We start from the raw sequence: 14,434 nt of genomic DNA, 5'->3' as shown, positions 1-14,434 counted from the left end.
CCCCTCCCCATTTTGGGGCGATTCCTTTGGATTTTTCCCCATTTTTGCCAAAACCAGCCGCTTTCACCCCAAACCCCGCCCCAGGGGATTTAAAAAGGGGGGGGGGATGGGTGAATTTTTTTTTTGGGGGGGGGTGTTGCCCCCTCCCCAAATCGAGGATGGAAACGGCGTTTTCAGGACAAGCTGCCGCCCCTCCCCCATCCCCGCCCCCTCCCCGCCCCCTCTCCCCCCCCCCGCGCAGGCAGCGGGGCCGCCCCTCCCCCCCCGCCCCCGCCAAAGCCCCTCCCCCCCGGGCTGGGGGCGGGCCCCGCTGCCTGCGCCCCGCCCCCCGCACGCGCCCGGCCACGCCCCCTGCACGGCCTGACTAACACTGACCCCTCCCCCACCCTACCCCAGACCGCCGACCCCCCTCAATCCCCCCCCTCCCCTCCCCCAACCCACCCAGGGGGGCACCGGGGCCGCCCCCGCCGCGGGGGGAGGGGATGGGGGGCGTGAGAGGGTGTGAGGCGCGTGCACAGGTGTGCAAAGGAGTGCACAGGTGTGCAAAGGTGTGCACAGGTGTGCACAGGTGTGTGCAGGTGTGTACAGGTGAGTGTAAGTGCGTGCAGGTGTGTAGGGGTGTGTACAGGTGTGCGCATGTGTGTGCAGGTGTGTGCAGGTGTGTACAGGCGTGCATAGGTGTGCACACGTGTGTTCCGCTGTGCACAGGTGTGTACAAGTGTGTACAGGTGTGCACAGGTGTGTACAGATGTGGACAGGTGTGTGCAGGTGTGTAAAAGTGTTTGCAAGTGTGCACAGGTGTGTACAGGTGTGCACAGGTGTGCAAAGGTGTGCGCAGGTGTGTGCAGGTTTGTACAGGTGTGCACAGTTGTGCAAAGGGTCCATAGGTGTGCACAGGTGTGTACGGGTGTGTGCAGGTGTGTACGGGTGTGTACGGGTGTGTACAGGTGTGTGCAGCTGTGAGCAGGTGTGCAAAGGTGTGCAAAGGTGTGTACAGGTGTGCACGGGTGTGCGCAGGTGTGTACAGGTGTATCACAGGAGTGTACAGGTGTGTACAGGCGTGCACAGGTGTGCACAGGTGTGTACAGGTGTGTACAGGCGTGCACAGGTGTGTACAGGTGTGCGCAGGTGTGTATAGGTGTGTACAGGTGTGCACAGGTGTGTTCAGGTGTGTACAGGTGTGCCCAGGTGTGTACAGGTGTGTTACAGGTGTGTCACAGGTGTGTTCAGGTGTGTACAGGTGTGCGTGCTCACACACGTTCAAGTGGCCGCGGGGCTGCCCCCATCCCCCCAGGGTCCCCCGTTCCCCTGCACGCCCCCCGCCCTGCACGTCCCCCCCACTCCCCTTTGCACGTGCTTGCACACCTGTGCACGCCCCCTGCACACCTGTGCACGCCCCCCGCACACCTGTGCACGCCCCTGGCACACCTGTGCACGCCGCCCCGCCCCCCGCGCGCTGCCCCCACTAACGACCGCGTTTGTGTCTGAGCTTTCTTCTGCCCCGGGACCCCCCAAAACTCGTTACTAACCCCCCCCCTCCCCCCCGTGTCACCCCAGTGTCACCCCCGTGTCACCTCCCCCTCCCCCCTTTGTCACCCCCCCGTGTCACTCCCGTGTCCCCCCGTGTCACCCCCCCTTCCCCATGTCCCACCCCTGTCACCCCCTCATCCTCTCATCACCCGCCCCCTTCTCACCTGGGGGGGCTCCTTGGGGGTCTCACCTGGAGATATGGGGGGGGCTTCACCCCCTCCTTCCACCCCTTGTGACCTCCCCCCCCCAATTTCATATCACCCCCCTCACGTGACCCCAAACCCCACCCACGCCTCACCTCCATCCCCCCATCACCCTCCCAGGTGACCCCAGCCCCACCCAAGTGACCCCAAACCCTTCCAGGTGACCCCAACCCCACCCAAGTGACCCCAAACCCCTCCAGGTGACCCCAGCCCCACCCACCCACCCCTCACCTTCATCCCGCCCCATCACCCCTCACCTTCATCCCCACCCATCACCCCCCACCCCCTCCCCCTTTGTCCCCTTTGTCCCCCCGTGTCCCCCCGTCCCCTCCCCGTCCCCCCTGCCCAGTTTTGGGGTGCCCCGGCCTGGGGGGGTCCCGGCTGAGCGCGGCCGCTCTCCTGCCCAGGTGACCATCTCGGTGGACGGCATCCTGACCACCACGGGCTACACGCAGGAGGATTTCACCATGCTGGGCTCCGACGACTTCTTCTACGTGGGGGGGTCCCCCAACACCGCCGACCTGCCGGGGTCCCCCGTCAGCAACAACTTCATGGGCTGCCTCAAGGACGTGAGTCTGGGGGCTCGGGACCACCCCCCTGCCCTCACCTGGGGAGGGGTGAGCGTGATTGGGATGAGGGGGGGCTCGGGTAGGGGCTCCCCGATTCACCTGTGTGTGTCATGTGGGTGGGGGTGACATTTTGGGGACCCCTGACTCACCTGTGTGTGTCCCCGGGGGTGGGGGTGACATTTTGGGGACCCCCGTCTCACCCGTGGGTGTCTACGTGGGTCACATTTTGGGGACACCTGACTCACCTGTGTGTGTCTCCAGGGACCATGGATCACATTTTGGGGACCCCCCAACTCACCTGTGCGTGTCCACAAGGGCGGGGGTCACATTTTAGGGACCCCAGACTCACCTGTGCGTGTCCCCAGGGCTGCTCCAGGTGACACCTCAGTACAGCAGCATCGGGGGTCCCACCGGGATGTCGAACACCCCCAAACCCCCCCAACCTCACCTGTCCGTCCCCCCCAGGTGGTTTACAAGAACAACGACTTCAAGCTGGAGCTGTCGCGGCTGGCGCAGGAGGGGGACGCGCGGGTGACGCTGCACGGGGCGCTGCTCTTCCACTGCGACCCCCCCCCGGCGCTGGACCCCGTCACCTTCACCACCCCCCAGGCCCACCTGGCGCTGCCCACCTGGCGCCCGGCCCGCGCCGGCTCCGTCTCCTTCGATTTCCGCACCACGGAGCCCAACGGGGTCCTGCTCTTCGGGCAGGGCCCCCCCCGCGACCCCCCGGCCGCAGCCCCCCGGGGGCCGCCCCCGCCGCCCCCCGATTTCCTGGCGCTGGAGCTGCTGGACGGGCACCTGTACCTGCTGCTGGGCATGGGCGCGGCCGGGCTGCGGCTCCGCGCCAGCGCCCGCAAGGTCACCGACGGAGAGTGGTGCCACGTGGACGTGCAGCGCGACGGGCGCAAAGGTGAGGGGGCTCAGGTGTGCAAAGGGTGTGCGGGTGTGCAGAGGTGTGAGGGGAGGGGCAGAAAGGTGTGCACTGGGTGTGCAGGGGGTGTGCAAGTGTGCACTGGGAGTGAAGGGAGGGGTGTACAGGTGTGCAAAGGGCGTGCAGGGAGTGTGCAGGTGTGCACTGGGTGTGCAGGTGTGTGCAAGGGCTGTGTGGGGCAGGGTGTCCCCGTTATTCTCCCCTTTGCCATGCGGCTGCTGTCCCCTGATGTCCCTACGCTGTCCCCTCATTCTCACCCCGCTGCCTCCCCCACTGTCCCCGCTGTCCCCCCATTATCCCCCCCACTGTCCCCCCACTCTCCCCCAGCTGTCCCCGCTGTCCCCTGGTGTCCCCTCGCTGTCCCCCTGATATTCCCCCATTGTCTCCCCCTCTCCCCCCCCGTCCCCTCGCTGTCCCCTCGCTGTCACCGCTGTCCCCTGGTGTCCCCTCACTCTCCCCCCTCTGCCCTCCCCGCCGCTGTCCCCTGAGGTCCCCGCCCGCTGTCCCCAGGCTCGGTGTCGGTGAACAGCCGCAGCACGCCCTTCCTGGCCAGCGGTGACCGGGACGTCCTGGACGTGGGGGCCGAGCTGTACCTGGGGGGGCTCCCCGAGGCCCGGCCGGGCCCCCCCGCGCCCCCCGAGCTCTGGGCCGCGGGGCTGCGCCTCGGCTTCGTGGGCTGCGTGCGGGACCTGTTCGTGGACGGGCGGAGCCGCGACGTGCGGGCGCTCCTGGCCACGGGGGGGGCTCCGGGGGTGGCCCCGCTCTGTGCCAGGGACCCCCCCCGGCTGTGCGCCAGCGCCCCCTGTCGCAACGGGGGCACGTGTCGCGAGGGATGGAACCGATTCGTGTGCGACTGCCGCGGCACCGGGTACCTGGGGCCGCGCTGCGAGACAGGTGAGGGGACACGGGGACGGCGGGGACAGAGGGGGTGGCACCTCCTGAGCACCTCGGAGAGCCGGGGAAGGGGGATGGGGGGGATTTAGGGGATCCCTACCTGGGGCCGCGCTGTGAGACAGGTGAGGGGACACGGGGACGGCGGGGACAGAGGGGGTGGCACCTCCTGAGCACCTCGGAGAGCCGGGGAAGGGGGATGGGGGGGATTTAGGGGATCCCTACCTGGGGCCGCGCTGTGAGACAGGTGAGGGGACACGGGGACGGCGGGGACAGAGGGGGTGGCACCTCCTGAGCACCTGGGTGAGCCGGGGAGGGAGGGCTGGGGGGGACTGAGGGGACCCCGAGGTGACACGGGTGGGACTGGGGGGGGCATGGGGTACCTGGGCCAGCACTGTGGGACAGGTGAGGGGACAGGGGGACAGCAGGGACAGAGGGGGTGGCACCTCCTGAGCACCTGGGAGAGCTGGGGAAGGGGGATGGGGGGGACTGAGGGTGACACTGGACCCCGAGGTGACACGGGGGGGACTTAGGGGGACATGGGGTACCTGGGCCAGCGCTGTGGGACAGGTGAGGAGAGGGGATGGGGGGATTGGGACACCTGGGTCCCCTCTGGGGGGGGAGGGAGGGGTCACACCTGGGGAGGACGTGACTGGATGTCCCCAAGGACACCTGGGAGCACCTGAGCCCCCCCGGGACACCTGGGTGTCCCCTGCACGGGTGACTCCCCCAGAGCTGGGGGTCCCCAGCCACCTCCAGTCCCGGGCGGTGGCACCTGGTGGCAACGTCCCTTGTCCCCCGCACGCTGCGGTGCTCACCTGGGGCGGGGCTCACCTGGCTGCGGGGTCCCAGCTCACTGGGGACACCCTGGGGACACCCTGGGGACACTGGAGGTGGCCGTGCCGAGGGTGACAGCGGCGTCCCCGTCCCCGCAGAGGCGGCGGTGCTGAGCTATGATGGCAGCATGTACCTGAAGGTGCAGGTGCCGGGCGAGCAGACGGAGGCCGAGGACGTGTCCCTGCGCTTCATGTCCCCCCGAGCCTTCGGCCTCGTCCTGGCCACCACCTCGCGCCACTCGGCCGACACCCTGCGCCTCGAGCTGGACGGGGGGCGCATGAAGCTCACCCTCAACCTGGGTGAGCCCCCCGAGACCCCACAGAGACCCCCCAGATAAACCCCGGAACGTCCCTGAAACGTCCCTGAAATCTCCTCGAAATCCTCCCCAAAACGGGGCCCGAGTTGGGTCTGGTCATGCCAGGAGGGCCAAAATAGGGCCTGGGACCCTAAAATGGTTCCTGGGACCCCAAAATGGTGCCTGGGGCCCCAAAATAGAGCCTGGGACCCCAGAATGGTGTCTGGGATCCTAAAATGGTGTCTGGGACCCCAAAATGGTGTCTAAGACCCCAAAATGGTTCCTGGGACTCTAAAATGGTGTCTGGGAACCCCAAAATGGTCAAATTGGTGCCTGGGATGCCACAGTGATGCTCAGGACCCCAGGTTGGTGCCCAAGCCGGTTCTTATGACCCCAAAAATGATTCTTGGGATCTCTAAACATCCCCAAAAATGCTTTTGGCCTCAAAATGGCCCAAAGTTGTTGCCTGGGAGCCCAGAATGATGGTCAGGACCCCAAAGTGGTGCCCAGGTCTGTTCTCCTGTCCCTAAAATCGTCAAGTTCATGCCTGGGACCCCAAAAAGAGTGTTCAGGTCCCAAAATGATGTCGGGGTTAGTTCTTACAATCCCAAAATGGTCAAGTTGGTGCCTGGGTCCCCAAAAACTTCCCCCAGAGGTGCCCAGGACCCAAGAAAGGTGCCCGGGCACCTCCAGAATTGCACCTGTGACCCCCAAACCGGCCCTGGAGCGTCACCAGAGCCACCTCGGTGTCCCCAACTCCCCCCGTGGGATCGGGGCCTTCGTGACCCCCCCGCTGCCACTTAGGGCACAGCGCCGGGACCCCCCCAGGGGCTGAGGGTCCCCCCCAGAGGATTGGGGACCCCCCAGGGTTGGGGACCCCTCCTGCAGCCCCTTCCATTGGGGGGACCCCCTGAGGGGCTGCAGGTCCTCTGTGGGTCGGGGACGCCCCCGTGGAATTGGGGACCCCCCATGGGATTGGGGACCCCCCCCGGGTCCCGGCGTTTGCGCCCCCCCCGCCCCGCAGCGGTTGACGAGGGGGGGCCCAGCCCTGGGTGGGATCCCCCTGGATCCCCCCCGGATCCCCCCAGGCTGGGCCCTCAGGGCGGCCGTGACCCCCACGAGGCGCCAGAGACCCCCGAAACCAGTCCCCCCCAGTCCATCCCAGTCACTTCCAATCACCCCCAGTCTCCTCCCAGTTCCCCTCAGTCCCTCCCATCCCATTCCCAGTTCATTCCCAGTCCCTCCCAGTCCATCCCAGTCCCTCCCAGTTCCCCCTCTCTGGCGCCTCGCCCCCCCCGGCCGCCCCCCCCCGTCCCCGGGGCGCCCCCTGGCGGCGGCTGCGAAGGGCCTGACCCGTGTCTTCTCTCCCCAGACTGTGTCCGCGTGGGCTGTCACCCCAGTAAGTGCCACCCCCGCCCCGGGACACCCCCGGGGACACCCCCGGGACACGCCCAAAACCCCCCAACCCCCCTGGGATATCCAGCCCACAAAACCCCCCCATGAACACCCCCAAAACCCCCCCATGAACACCCCCAAAACTGCCCCAAACATCCCCAAAACTGCCCCAACCCCCCCCGGGGACACCCCCTGGGGACACTCCCAGACCCTCTGGATCACCCCGAAACCTCCACAGGGACCCCCAAACCCCTCCTGACCCCCCCGAAAGGCTGGGACCCCCCCCATGTGTGTATTTGGGATGCACAGGTGGGTTCAGGGGGTCACACCTGGGCCGAGCCCCCGGATTCTCTGCTGGACACTTCCAGCTGTGAACATCTGGTGCCACCCAGTGTGTCCCAGTGCCACCCAGTGCCACCCAGTGCCACCAGCTGCTACGGTGTCACCCGTACTGGTGGCCCAGTGTCCCCAGCACAGTGCTATCCCCCAGTGTCACTGGTGTCACTGGTGTCCCCAAATGCCATGGTGTCCCCAGCACAGCAGTGTCCCCTGGTGTCACTGGTGTCTCTTTGTCCCTGGTGCAGTGATGTCCCCTGGTATCCTCCAGTGTCCCTGATGCCCCCAGTATCCCTGGTGTCCCCGGTGTCCCTGCTGACCTGGTGTCCCTGGTGTCCCCAATGTCACCGGTTGTCTCTAGTGTCACCGCTGTCCCTGGTGTCCTGGTGCCACTGGTTGTCCCTGGTGTCCCTGGTGTCCCCAGTGTCCCCGGTGTCACCACTGTCCCTGGCACCCTCGGTGCCCCTGTATCCCTGGTGTCCCCAATGTCACCAGTGTCCCTGGTGTCCCCGGTGTCACCGCTGTCCCTGGTGCCACCGGTTGTCCCTGGTGTCCCAGTATCCCTGGTGTCCCTGGTGTCCCCAATGTCCCCGGTGTCCCGGTATCCCTGGTGTCCCCGGTGTCCCCAATGTCACCGGTTGTCCCCGGTGTCACCGCTGTCCCCGCTGCCCCCAGGCAAGGGCCCCGAGACGCTGTTTGCGGGGCAGCGGCTGGATGACAACGAGTGGCACTCGGTGCGGGTGGCCCGGCGCGGGCGCAGCCTCCAGCTCGCCGTGGACAACGTCACCGTCGAAGGTGACACCGCAGGGACGGGGCGGGGGGACCTTGGCTTGGGCTCTTGGGGTCACCGGGGTGCTCAGGCCTGTGGGGACGTGGTCAGTGGGGCTGCAGGTCCGTGGGACAGGGATGAAGGTCCATGGGGACAGTGGGGCTTGGGGACATGGTGACCGGGGACATGGGGACAGGGATGAAGGTCCAGGGGACAGGGATGAAGGTCCAGGGGACATGGAACCGTGGGGACAGGGATGAAGGTCCATGAGAACATGGATGAAGGTCCATGGGATGGGGATGAGGGATGAAGGTCCATGGGGACATGTGGTGATGGGTGCACAGATTCTTGGGACATGATGACCATGTCCATGGGGACATGGACAGTGGGGTTGCTAGTCCATGGCAACATGGATGAAGGTCCATGGGGACAGGGATGAAGGTCCATGAGGACAGGGATGAAGGTCCTTGGGGACATGGATGAAGTTCCATAGAAACATGGATGAAGGTCCATTGGGACAGGGCTGAAGGTCTATGGGGACAGGGATGAAGGTCCATGGGAACATGGATGAAGGTCCATGGGGACAGGGATGAAGGTCCATGGGGACAGGGATGAAGGTCCATGGGAACATGGATGAAGGTCCATGGGACAGGGCTGAAGGTCTATGGGGACAGGGATGAAGGTCCTTGGGGACAAGGATGAAGGTCCATGGGAACATGGATGAAGGTCCATGAGAACATGGATGAAGGTCCATGAGACAGGGATGAAGGTCCATGGGACAGGGATCCATGGGGACTGGGATGAAGGTCCATGGGACAGGGATGAAGGTCCATGAGAACACGGATGAAGGTCTTTGGGGACATGGGTGCACAGGGACGAGGTCACCAGCCCTGTGAGGACACCGCCCACAGCCTGGAGGCCCATGAGACCAACAGGCCCACGGCACGGTGGCACCCGCCAGCCCTTGTGCTCCCGGTGCCACCCCCGTGTCCCCCACGCCCCCCAGGACAGCTGTCGGGCTCTCACACCCGCCTGGAGTTCCACAACATCGAGACCGGCATCGTCACCGAGCGCCGCTTCCTGGCCGTGGTCCCGTCCAACTTCCTGGGCCACCTGAGCGGGCTGGTCTTCAACGGGCTGCCCTACCTGGACCTGTGCCGCGACGGCGACATCAGCTCCTGCGAGCTCAACGCCCGCTTCGGCCGCCGCGCCATCGTGGCCGACCCGGTGGCCTTCGGGGGCCGCGGCTCCTACGTGGCGCTGGCCACGCTCCAGGCCTTCTCCTCCTTCCACCTCTTCTTCCAGTTCAAGACCACGGCGCCCGACGGCCTCATCCTCTTCAACGGTGGCAGCGGCTCCGACTTCCTGGTGGTCGAGCTGGTCAAGGGGTGAGGGGACACCGGGGGGACACCACGGGGACGTCCTGGGGAGCTCAGGGACCCTGGGGACATCACAGCCCTGCTGGGGAGCTCAGGGATCTTCCCAGATCTTGGGGACACCTGTGGGGTCCTTGGGGGTCTCAGGGAGCACCTGGGGAGCTCAGAGGCCACTTGGGGGTCCTGGGGATTTTGGGGACATCCTGGGGACCTCCAGGGGATGTCAGAGACCACCTGGGACATGTGGGAGGTCCTGGGGACTTTGGGGACCTCCTGAACCTCCTGGGGACCTCCTGGATGCCCTGGGAGCCCTGGGGACACCAGGAGGGCCCTGGGGACCTTGGGGACCTTCCGAGCCTTTTCAGACCTTGGGACCTGCTCAGCCCTCCCTTAGGCTGACCTCCCGCCACCCACCCTTAGGCTCCACCCCCATGACACAAGCTCCTCCTCCTGGCTCAGGCCACGCCCATAGCGACCACACCCAACCGTGGCCACACCTCCACCATTGGCCCCGCCCCCGGCCCAGTTACACTCCCTGTATTTGGGGGGAGGGGGTTCCCTTTGTCCCTTCCCCAGGTGAGTCCCCCCCCCTCCACCTTCCCCGAGGCCACGCCCAACGAGGCCACGCCCCCTTTTCCAGGTATATCCACTACGTGTTCGACCTGGGCGAGGGCCCCTCGCTCATGAAGGGCAACTCGGAGCAGCCGCTGCACGACGGGCACTGGCACGAGGTGGCCGTGGCACGGGAGGGGGGGGCCCTGCACGGGCTGCGCGTGGACGGGAGACCCGTGACCCAGCACGGGCAGGGCGCCCGCGGGCTGCAGCTCAAGGGTGAGACCTGGGGGACACCTGGGAGACACCTGGGGACACCTGGGACACACCTGAGGGAGGGTACAGGTGTGTGGGTACCCACCTGGGACACACCTGGGGATACACCTGGGGCACACCTGGGATCACCTGAGACACACCTTGGACATACCTGGGACACATCTGGGACACACCTGGGATCACCTGGGACACACCTGGGACACACCTGCGACATACCTGGGATCACCTGGGGCACACCTGGGACACACCTGGGATCACCTGGGACACACCTGCGACATACCTGGGACACACCTGGGGACACCTGGGACACACCTGAGGGAGGGTACAGGAGTGTGGGTACCCACCTGGGGATACACCTGGGGCACACCTGGGATCACCTGAGACACACCTTGGGCATACCTGGGACACATCTGGGACACACCTGGGATCACCTGGGACACACCTGCGACATACCTGGGATCACCTGGGACACACCTGGGATACACCTGGGACACATCTGGGACACACCTGGGACACACCTGCGACATACCTGGGATCACCTGGGACACATCTGGGACACACCTGGGATCACCTGGGACACACCTGCGACATACCTGGGATCACCTGGGACACACCTGGGATACACCTGGGACACATCTGGGACACACCTGGGACACACCTGCGACATACCTGGGATCACCTGGGACACATCTGGGACACACCTGGGATCACCTGGGACACACCTGCGACATACCTGGGATCACCTGGGACACACCTGGGACACACCTGGGACACACCTGGGACACACCTGGGATCACCCGGGACACACCTGGGTGACATCTGGGGAAGGGCAGAGGTGTGGGGATGGTTCCGGGGTGGATGGGAGGGGTCACCCCAGTGGGGTACCCACAGCAGGGCGTCCCCTCAACCCTTTGAATGCCCCCCAGGTGTCCCCCAGGTGCACCTGGACACCGGGCAGGGGTGAGGGACAATGAGATATGGAGGGCGGGGTGGGAGGGGGTCTCCAATGGGTGACCCCCACCAGGCTGGGGGGGCTGTCCCGAGGTGCACAGAGCGCTCGGTGCCCCCCAGGTGACTCCCCCGTGCCCCCCCCCCAGGTGAGCTGTACGTCGGGGGGGTCAGCCCGGGGCTCCTGGGGCGCCTCCCGCGCCTCGTGGCCTCCCGGGGGGGCTTCCGGGGCTGCTTGGCCTCGCTGGACCTGAACGGGCGCCTGCCCGACCTGCTGGGGGACGCCCTGAGACGCGTGGGGGACGTGAGGAGGGGCTGCGACGGTGAGAAATGGGGGGGGGGGGCACTGGGGCTGGGGGGTCTGGGGGCTTTGGGATGTGGGGGACGTGAGGAGGGGTGGGATGGTGACAAGGGGGGGGTCTGGGGGCTTTGGGATATGGGGGACATGAGGAGGGGCGGTGACAGTGAGAAATGGGGGGCGGGTCTGGGGGCTGCAGAGTGGGGGAGATGTACAGGGGGGCTGGAATGGTGAGAATTGGAGAATTGGGGGGCACCTGGGGGGGGCTGAGGGGGCACAGGGGTCTGGGGGTATCCGGGGCTTTTTTTTGGGGGTGTCTGGGACTTTTCCAAAGGGTTGGGGAGGGGGCGCACGGGTGGGCAGGGGGCTCGGGGGGGGGGGGGGCACAATGAGGTGTCCAGGGGGGGCTTTGGGGGACTGGAGGGCACACAAAGGCAGGGGGAGGGAGGGGATTTAGGGCCACAAAAACCCATTGAGAGCCCCCCTCGGGATTTGGGGGAGCTGGGGGGGGTCCCCACGAGCCCGGTGCCCCCCCAGGCCCCAGCACGACGTGCGCCGAGGACTCGTGTGCCCACGGGGGCGTTTGCCTACAGCAGTGGGACGGCTTCACCTGCGACTGCAGCATGACGGCCTTCGGGGGGGCCGGCTGTGCCGAGCGTGAGTGGGGGGCCAGGGAGGGTTTGGGGGGCTCAAGGGGGCATTGGGGGGCTTGGGGGAGTGGCTGTGCCAAGTTTGAGTGGGGGGCCAGGGAGGGCTTGAGGGTCTTGGAGGGCTGGTGGGCTCAGGAGAACTTAGGGGGGGCAACTGTGCCGAGTGTGAGTGGGGGGCTCAGGGAGATTTGGGAGGTTCGGGGGCCTCAGGAAGGCTCGGGGGGGCTCGGAGGAATGGCTGTGCCCAGTTTGAGTGGGGGGCACGAGGGGATTTGGGGGGCTCAGGAGCCTTGGAGGAGCAGCTGTGGCCAGTCTGAGTGGGGGGCTCAGGGGGATTTGGGGGCACAGAGAGGATTTGGGGGGCTCAGGAAGCTCAGAGAGGCAGCTCTGCCCAATTTGAGTGGGGGGCACGAGGGGATTTGGGGGGCTCAGGAGCCTTGGAGGAGCGGCTGTGGCCAGTCTGAGTGGGGGGCACGAGGGGATTTGGGGGCACAGAGAGGATTTGGGGGGCTCAGGAAGGCTCGGGGAGCTCAGAGGGGCAGCTGTGCCCAGTTTGAGTGGGGGGCATGAGGTGATTTGGGGGCACAGAGTGGCACGGGTGGCACAGGGGGACACAAGGGGACACACAAGGAGCTCAGGGCTCCCAGGGTGGGTGGGGGACACCCCACACCGGGGGGAGCCCCCAGGAGCGAGCAGGGGGGGCAGGTGGCCCTTGTCCCCTCGGTGTGTGGCCCTGTGACCCTGGCACGGGCCGTGGTGTCCCCAAACGGGACAAGTGTCCCTGGCTGAGGTGGCTCCGTCACTTCCTTGGTGCCCCCATGGTGGCCCTTAAGGAGGGCAGGTGGCAGCGCGGGTGCCACCTGTGCCACCCCTGTGCCACCTGTGCCTGGCACGAGGGCTCCGGGTCCCCCCAGGGCTCTCGCACCAGGGACACGAGGGACACGAGGGACACGAGGGACACACGTGTCCCTGCCCAGAGGTGGCTCTGTCCCCTGCCCGTGTCCCCACGGGCCCTAACGAGGGGCAGGTGACAGCACGTGCCACACCTGTGTCCCTTTAGGGGGGGAATGAGGACCCCCCCATGTCCCCCCCCATGTTCAAGTTTCCCCATGTCCGGGTGTCCCCCCCATATCCCACTGTCCCCCTTTGTCCCCTGTCCCCCCTGTCGCCCCCTGTCCCCTCCCTCCATGTGAGTCCCAGGCAGCGCCGCCCTCTGCCCCACACCTGGGTGGGGCTCCCGGGGGTGGCTTTGGGGCCGCTCCGTGGGGCAGGACCTGATCCCGGGGTCCCCGTGGGGCTGTGGGGACCCCGGCACGCGGGGGGGTGGCGCTGCCCTGGGTTGCTGTGGGGCTCGCCCGCCGTGGGGCACGGGGACAGCCCCGTGTGGGGCTCTGGGTGTCCCGGGGGGGTTCCCTGAGGCCCCCCCGACCCCCGATTGTCCCCGGTTGTCCCCACGGGCGGCTCCGTGGGTCCGGCGACACCTCCGGGGCTCGCGGTGGGGCTGCGGGGGTGCCCTGGGGGGGCTCTGTGGGGCTCCCCCCGCCTTCCCCACACCGTGGGGTGGGGGGGGTTCGGTCCGTGGGTTCCCCCTCGTGGGTCGCGCGTGGCCCCTCCCCCCCGGCCCCTCCCCCCGCCCCTCCCCCGCCCCCGCCCCTCCCGCTGCAGCAGCCGCCGCCGCCGCCGCCCCACGGCCGCCCGCGCCCACCGCCCCACGGCCCCAGCGGCGCCCCCCGGCCCCGCCGCCCCACGGCCCCAGCGGGCCCCGAGAGCCTCCGGCCCCACCGCGCCGCCGCCGCCGCCGCCGCCGCCCAGGCCAGAGCCCCCCCCGCCCCACGGCACAGCCCCCGCTTCATCCCCACCGCCATCCTCATCCTCATCCTCATCCTCATCCCCCCGTCCTCATCCTCAGCCTCCCGCAGCCCCCGCCCCACATCTCCCATTTCCCCCCCCCATCGCCCCACATCGCCCCCCCCCCACCTCAATCCGCTCCATCTCCCCCCGATCCCGCATCTTCCTCTCCCTCCCCCCCCCGATTTCCCGGCCCCACATCGCCCCCACCCCCGATCCCGCATCCCCCCCCCCCCATTTCCCACCCCCCCAATCGCTCCTGCCCCACATCCCGCACCCCCATCCCCCCCCCATCGCTCCCACCCCACATCCCGCATCCCCCCGCTCCCCCCCCCTCATTTCCCAGCCCCACATCCCCCCCCCCCCCACCCCGAGCCCCCCCCCCGGACCATGCTCGACCCCCTCTGAGCTCCCCCCGCGCCCCCCCCGCCCTGGCCCCCCCCGCCCCGGGGCCCCCCCGCGCCCCCCCCCGCATGCGCTGAGCCCCGGGGGGGGGATCAGAGCCCCCCGCGGGGGGGGCGCTCGGGACCCCCCGGCCCCGCAGCCCAGGGGGGGTCGGGACCCCCGGGGGCCCTTTGGGGGCGCCGCCGCTTTTTTAAGGGGGGGAGCCGCCCCCCCCCCTCCCCCCAGCCCTGATCTAGAGGGAGATTCGGGCCATCCCCCCCCCCCAGCCCCATTTTGGGGGGGATTTGGGTCCCCCCCGGCCTCATTTTAGGGGGTTCAGCCCCCC

At 67.7% G+C, this 14,434-nt stretch overlaps 1 protein-coding gene across 13 annotated transcripts in view; it reads left to right on the top strand.

Annotated features, from left to right (window-relative positions):
• The window catches only part of NRXN2 (neurexin 2), a 43,389-nt gene that overhangs the window by 14,655 nt on the left and 14,300 nt on the right, over window positions 1-14,434 (top strand). For 7 of the 13 annotated variants that reach the window (XM_066570302.1, XM_066570310.1, XM_066570303.1 and 4 more), the window contains 10 exons: window positions 2,141-2,302; window positions 2,768-3,212; window positions 3,744-4,127; window positions 5,060-5,260; window positions 6,629-6,655; window positions 7,663-7,782; window positions 8,763-9,144; window positions 9,773-9,963; window positions 11,058-11,231; window positions 11,744-11,863. In XM_066570302.1, the coding sequence (XP_066426399.1) occupies window positions 2,141-2,302; window positions 2,768-3,212; window positions 3,744-4,127; window positions 5,060-5,260; window positions 6,629-6,655; window positions 7,663-7,782; window positions 8,763-9,144; window positions 9,773-9,963; window positions 11,058-11,231; window positions 11,744-11,863 (2,206 nt within the window). The remainder of the gene's footprint in view (window positions 1-2,140; window positions 2,303-2,767; window positions 3,213-3,743; window positions 4,128-5,059; window positions 5,261-6,628; window positions 6,656-7,662; window positions 7,783-8,762; window positions 9,145-9,772; window positions 9,964-11,057; window positions 11,232-11,743; window positions 11,864-14,434) is intronic. The other 6 variants (XM_066570312.1, XM_066570305.1, XM_066570311.1 and 3 more) reach the window with 1 other exon arrangement.

The sequence above is a fragment of the Molothrus aeneus genome, unplaced genomic scaffold (assembly GCF_037042795.1).
Source record: "Molothrus aeneus isolate 106 unplaced genomic scaffold, BPBGC_Maene_1.0 scaffold_30, whole genome shotgun sequence".
Lineage (NCBI taxonomy): Eukaryota > Metazoa > Chordata > Aves > Passeriformes > Icteridae > Molothrus > Molothrus aeneus.
Note: the sequence above shows the minus strand (reverse complement) of the source record. Positions and strands in the feature narration are given on the sequence as shown.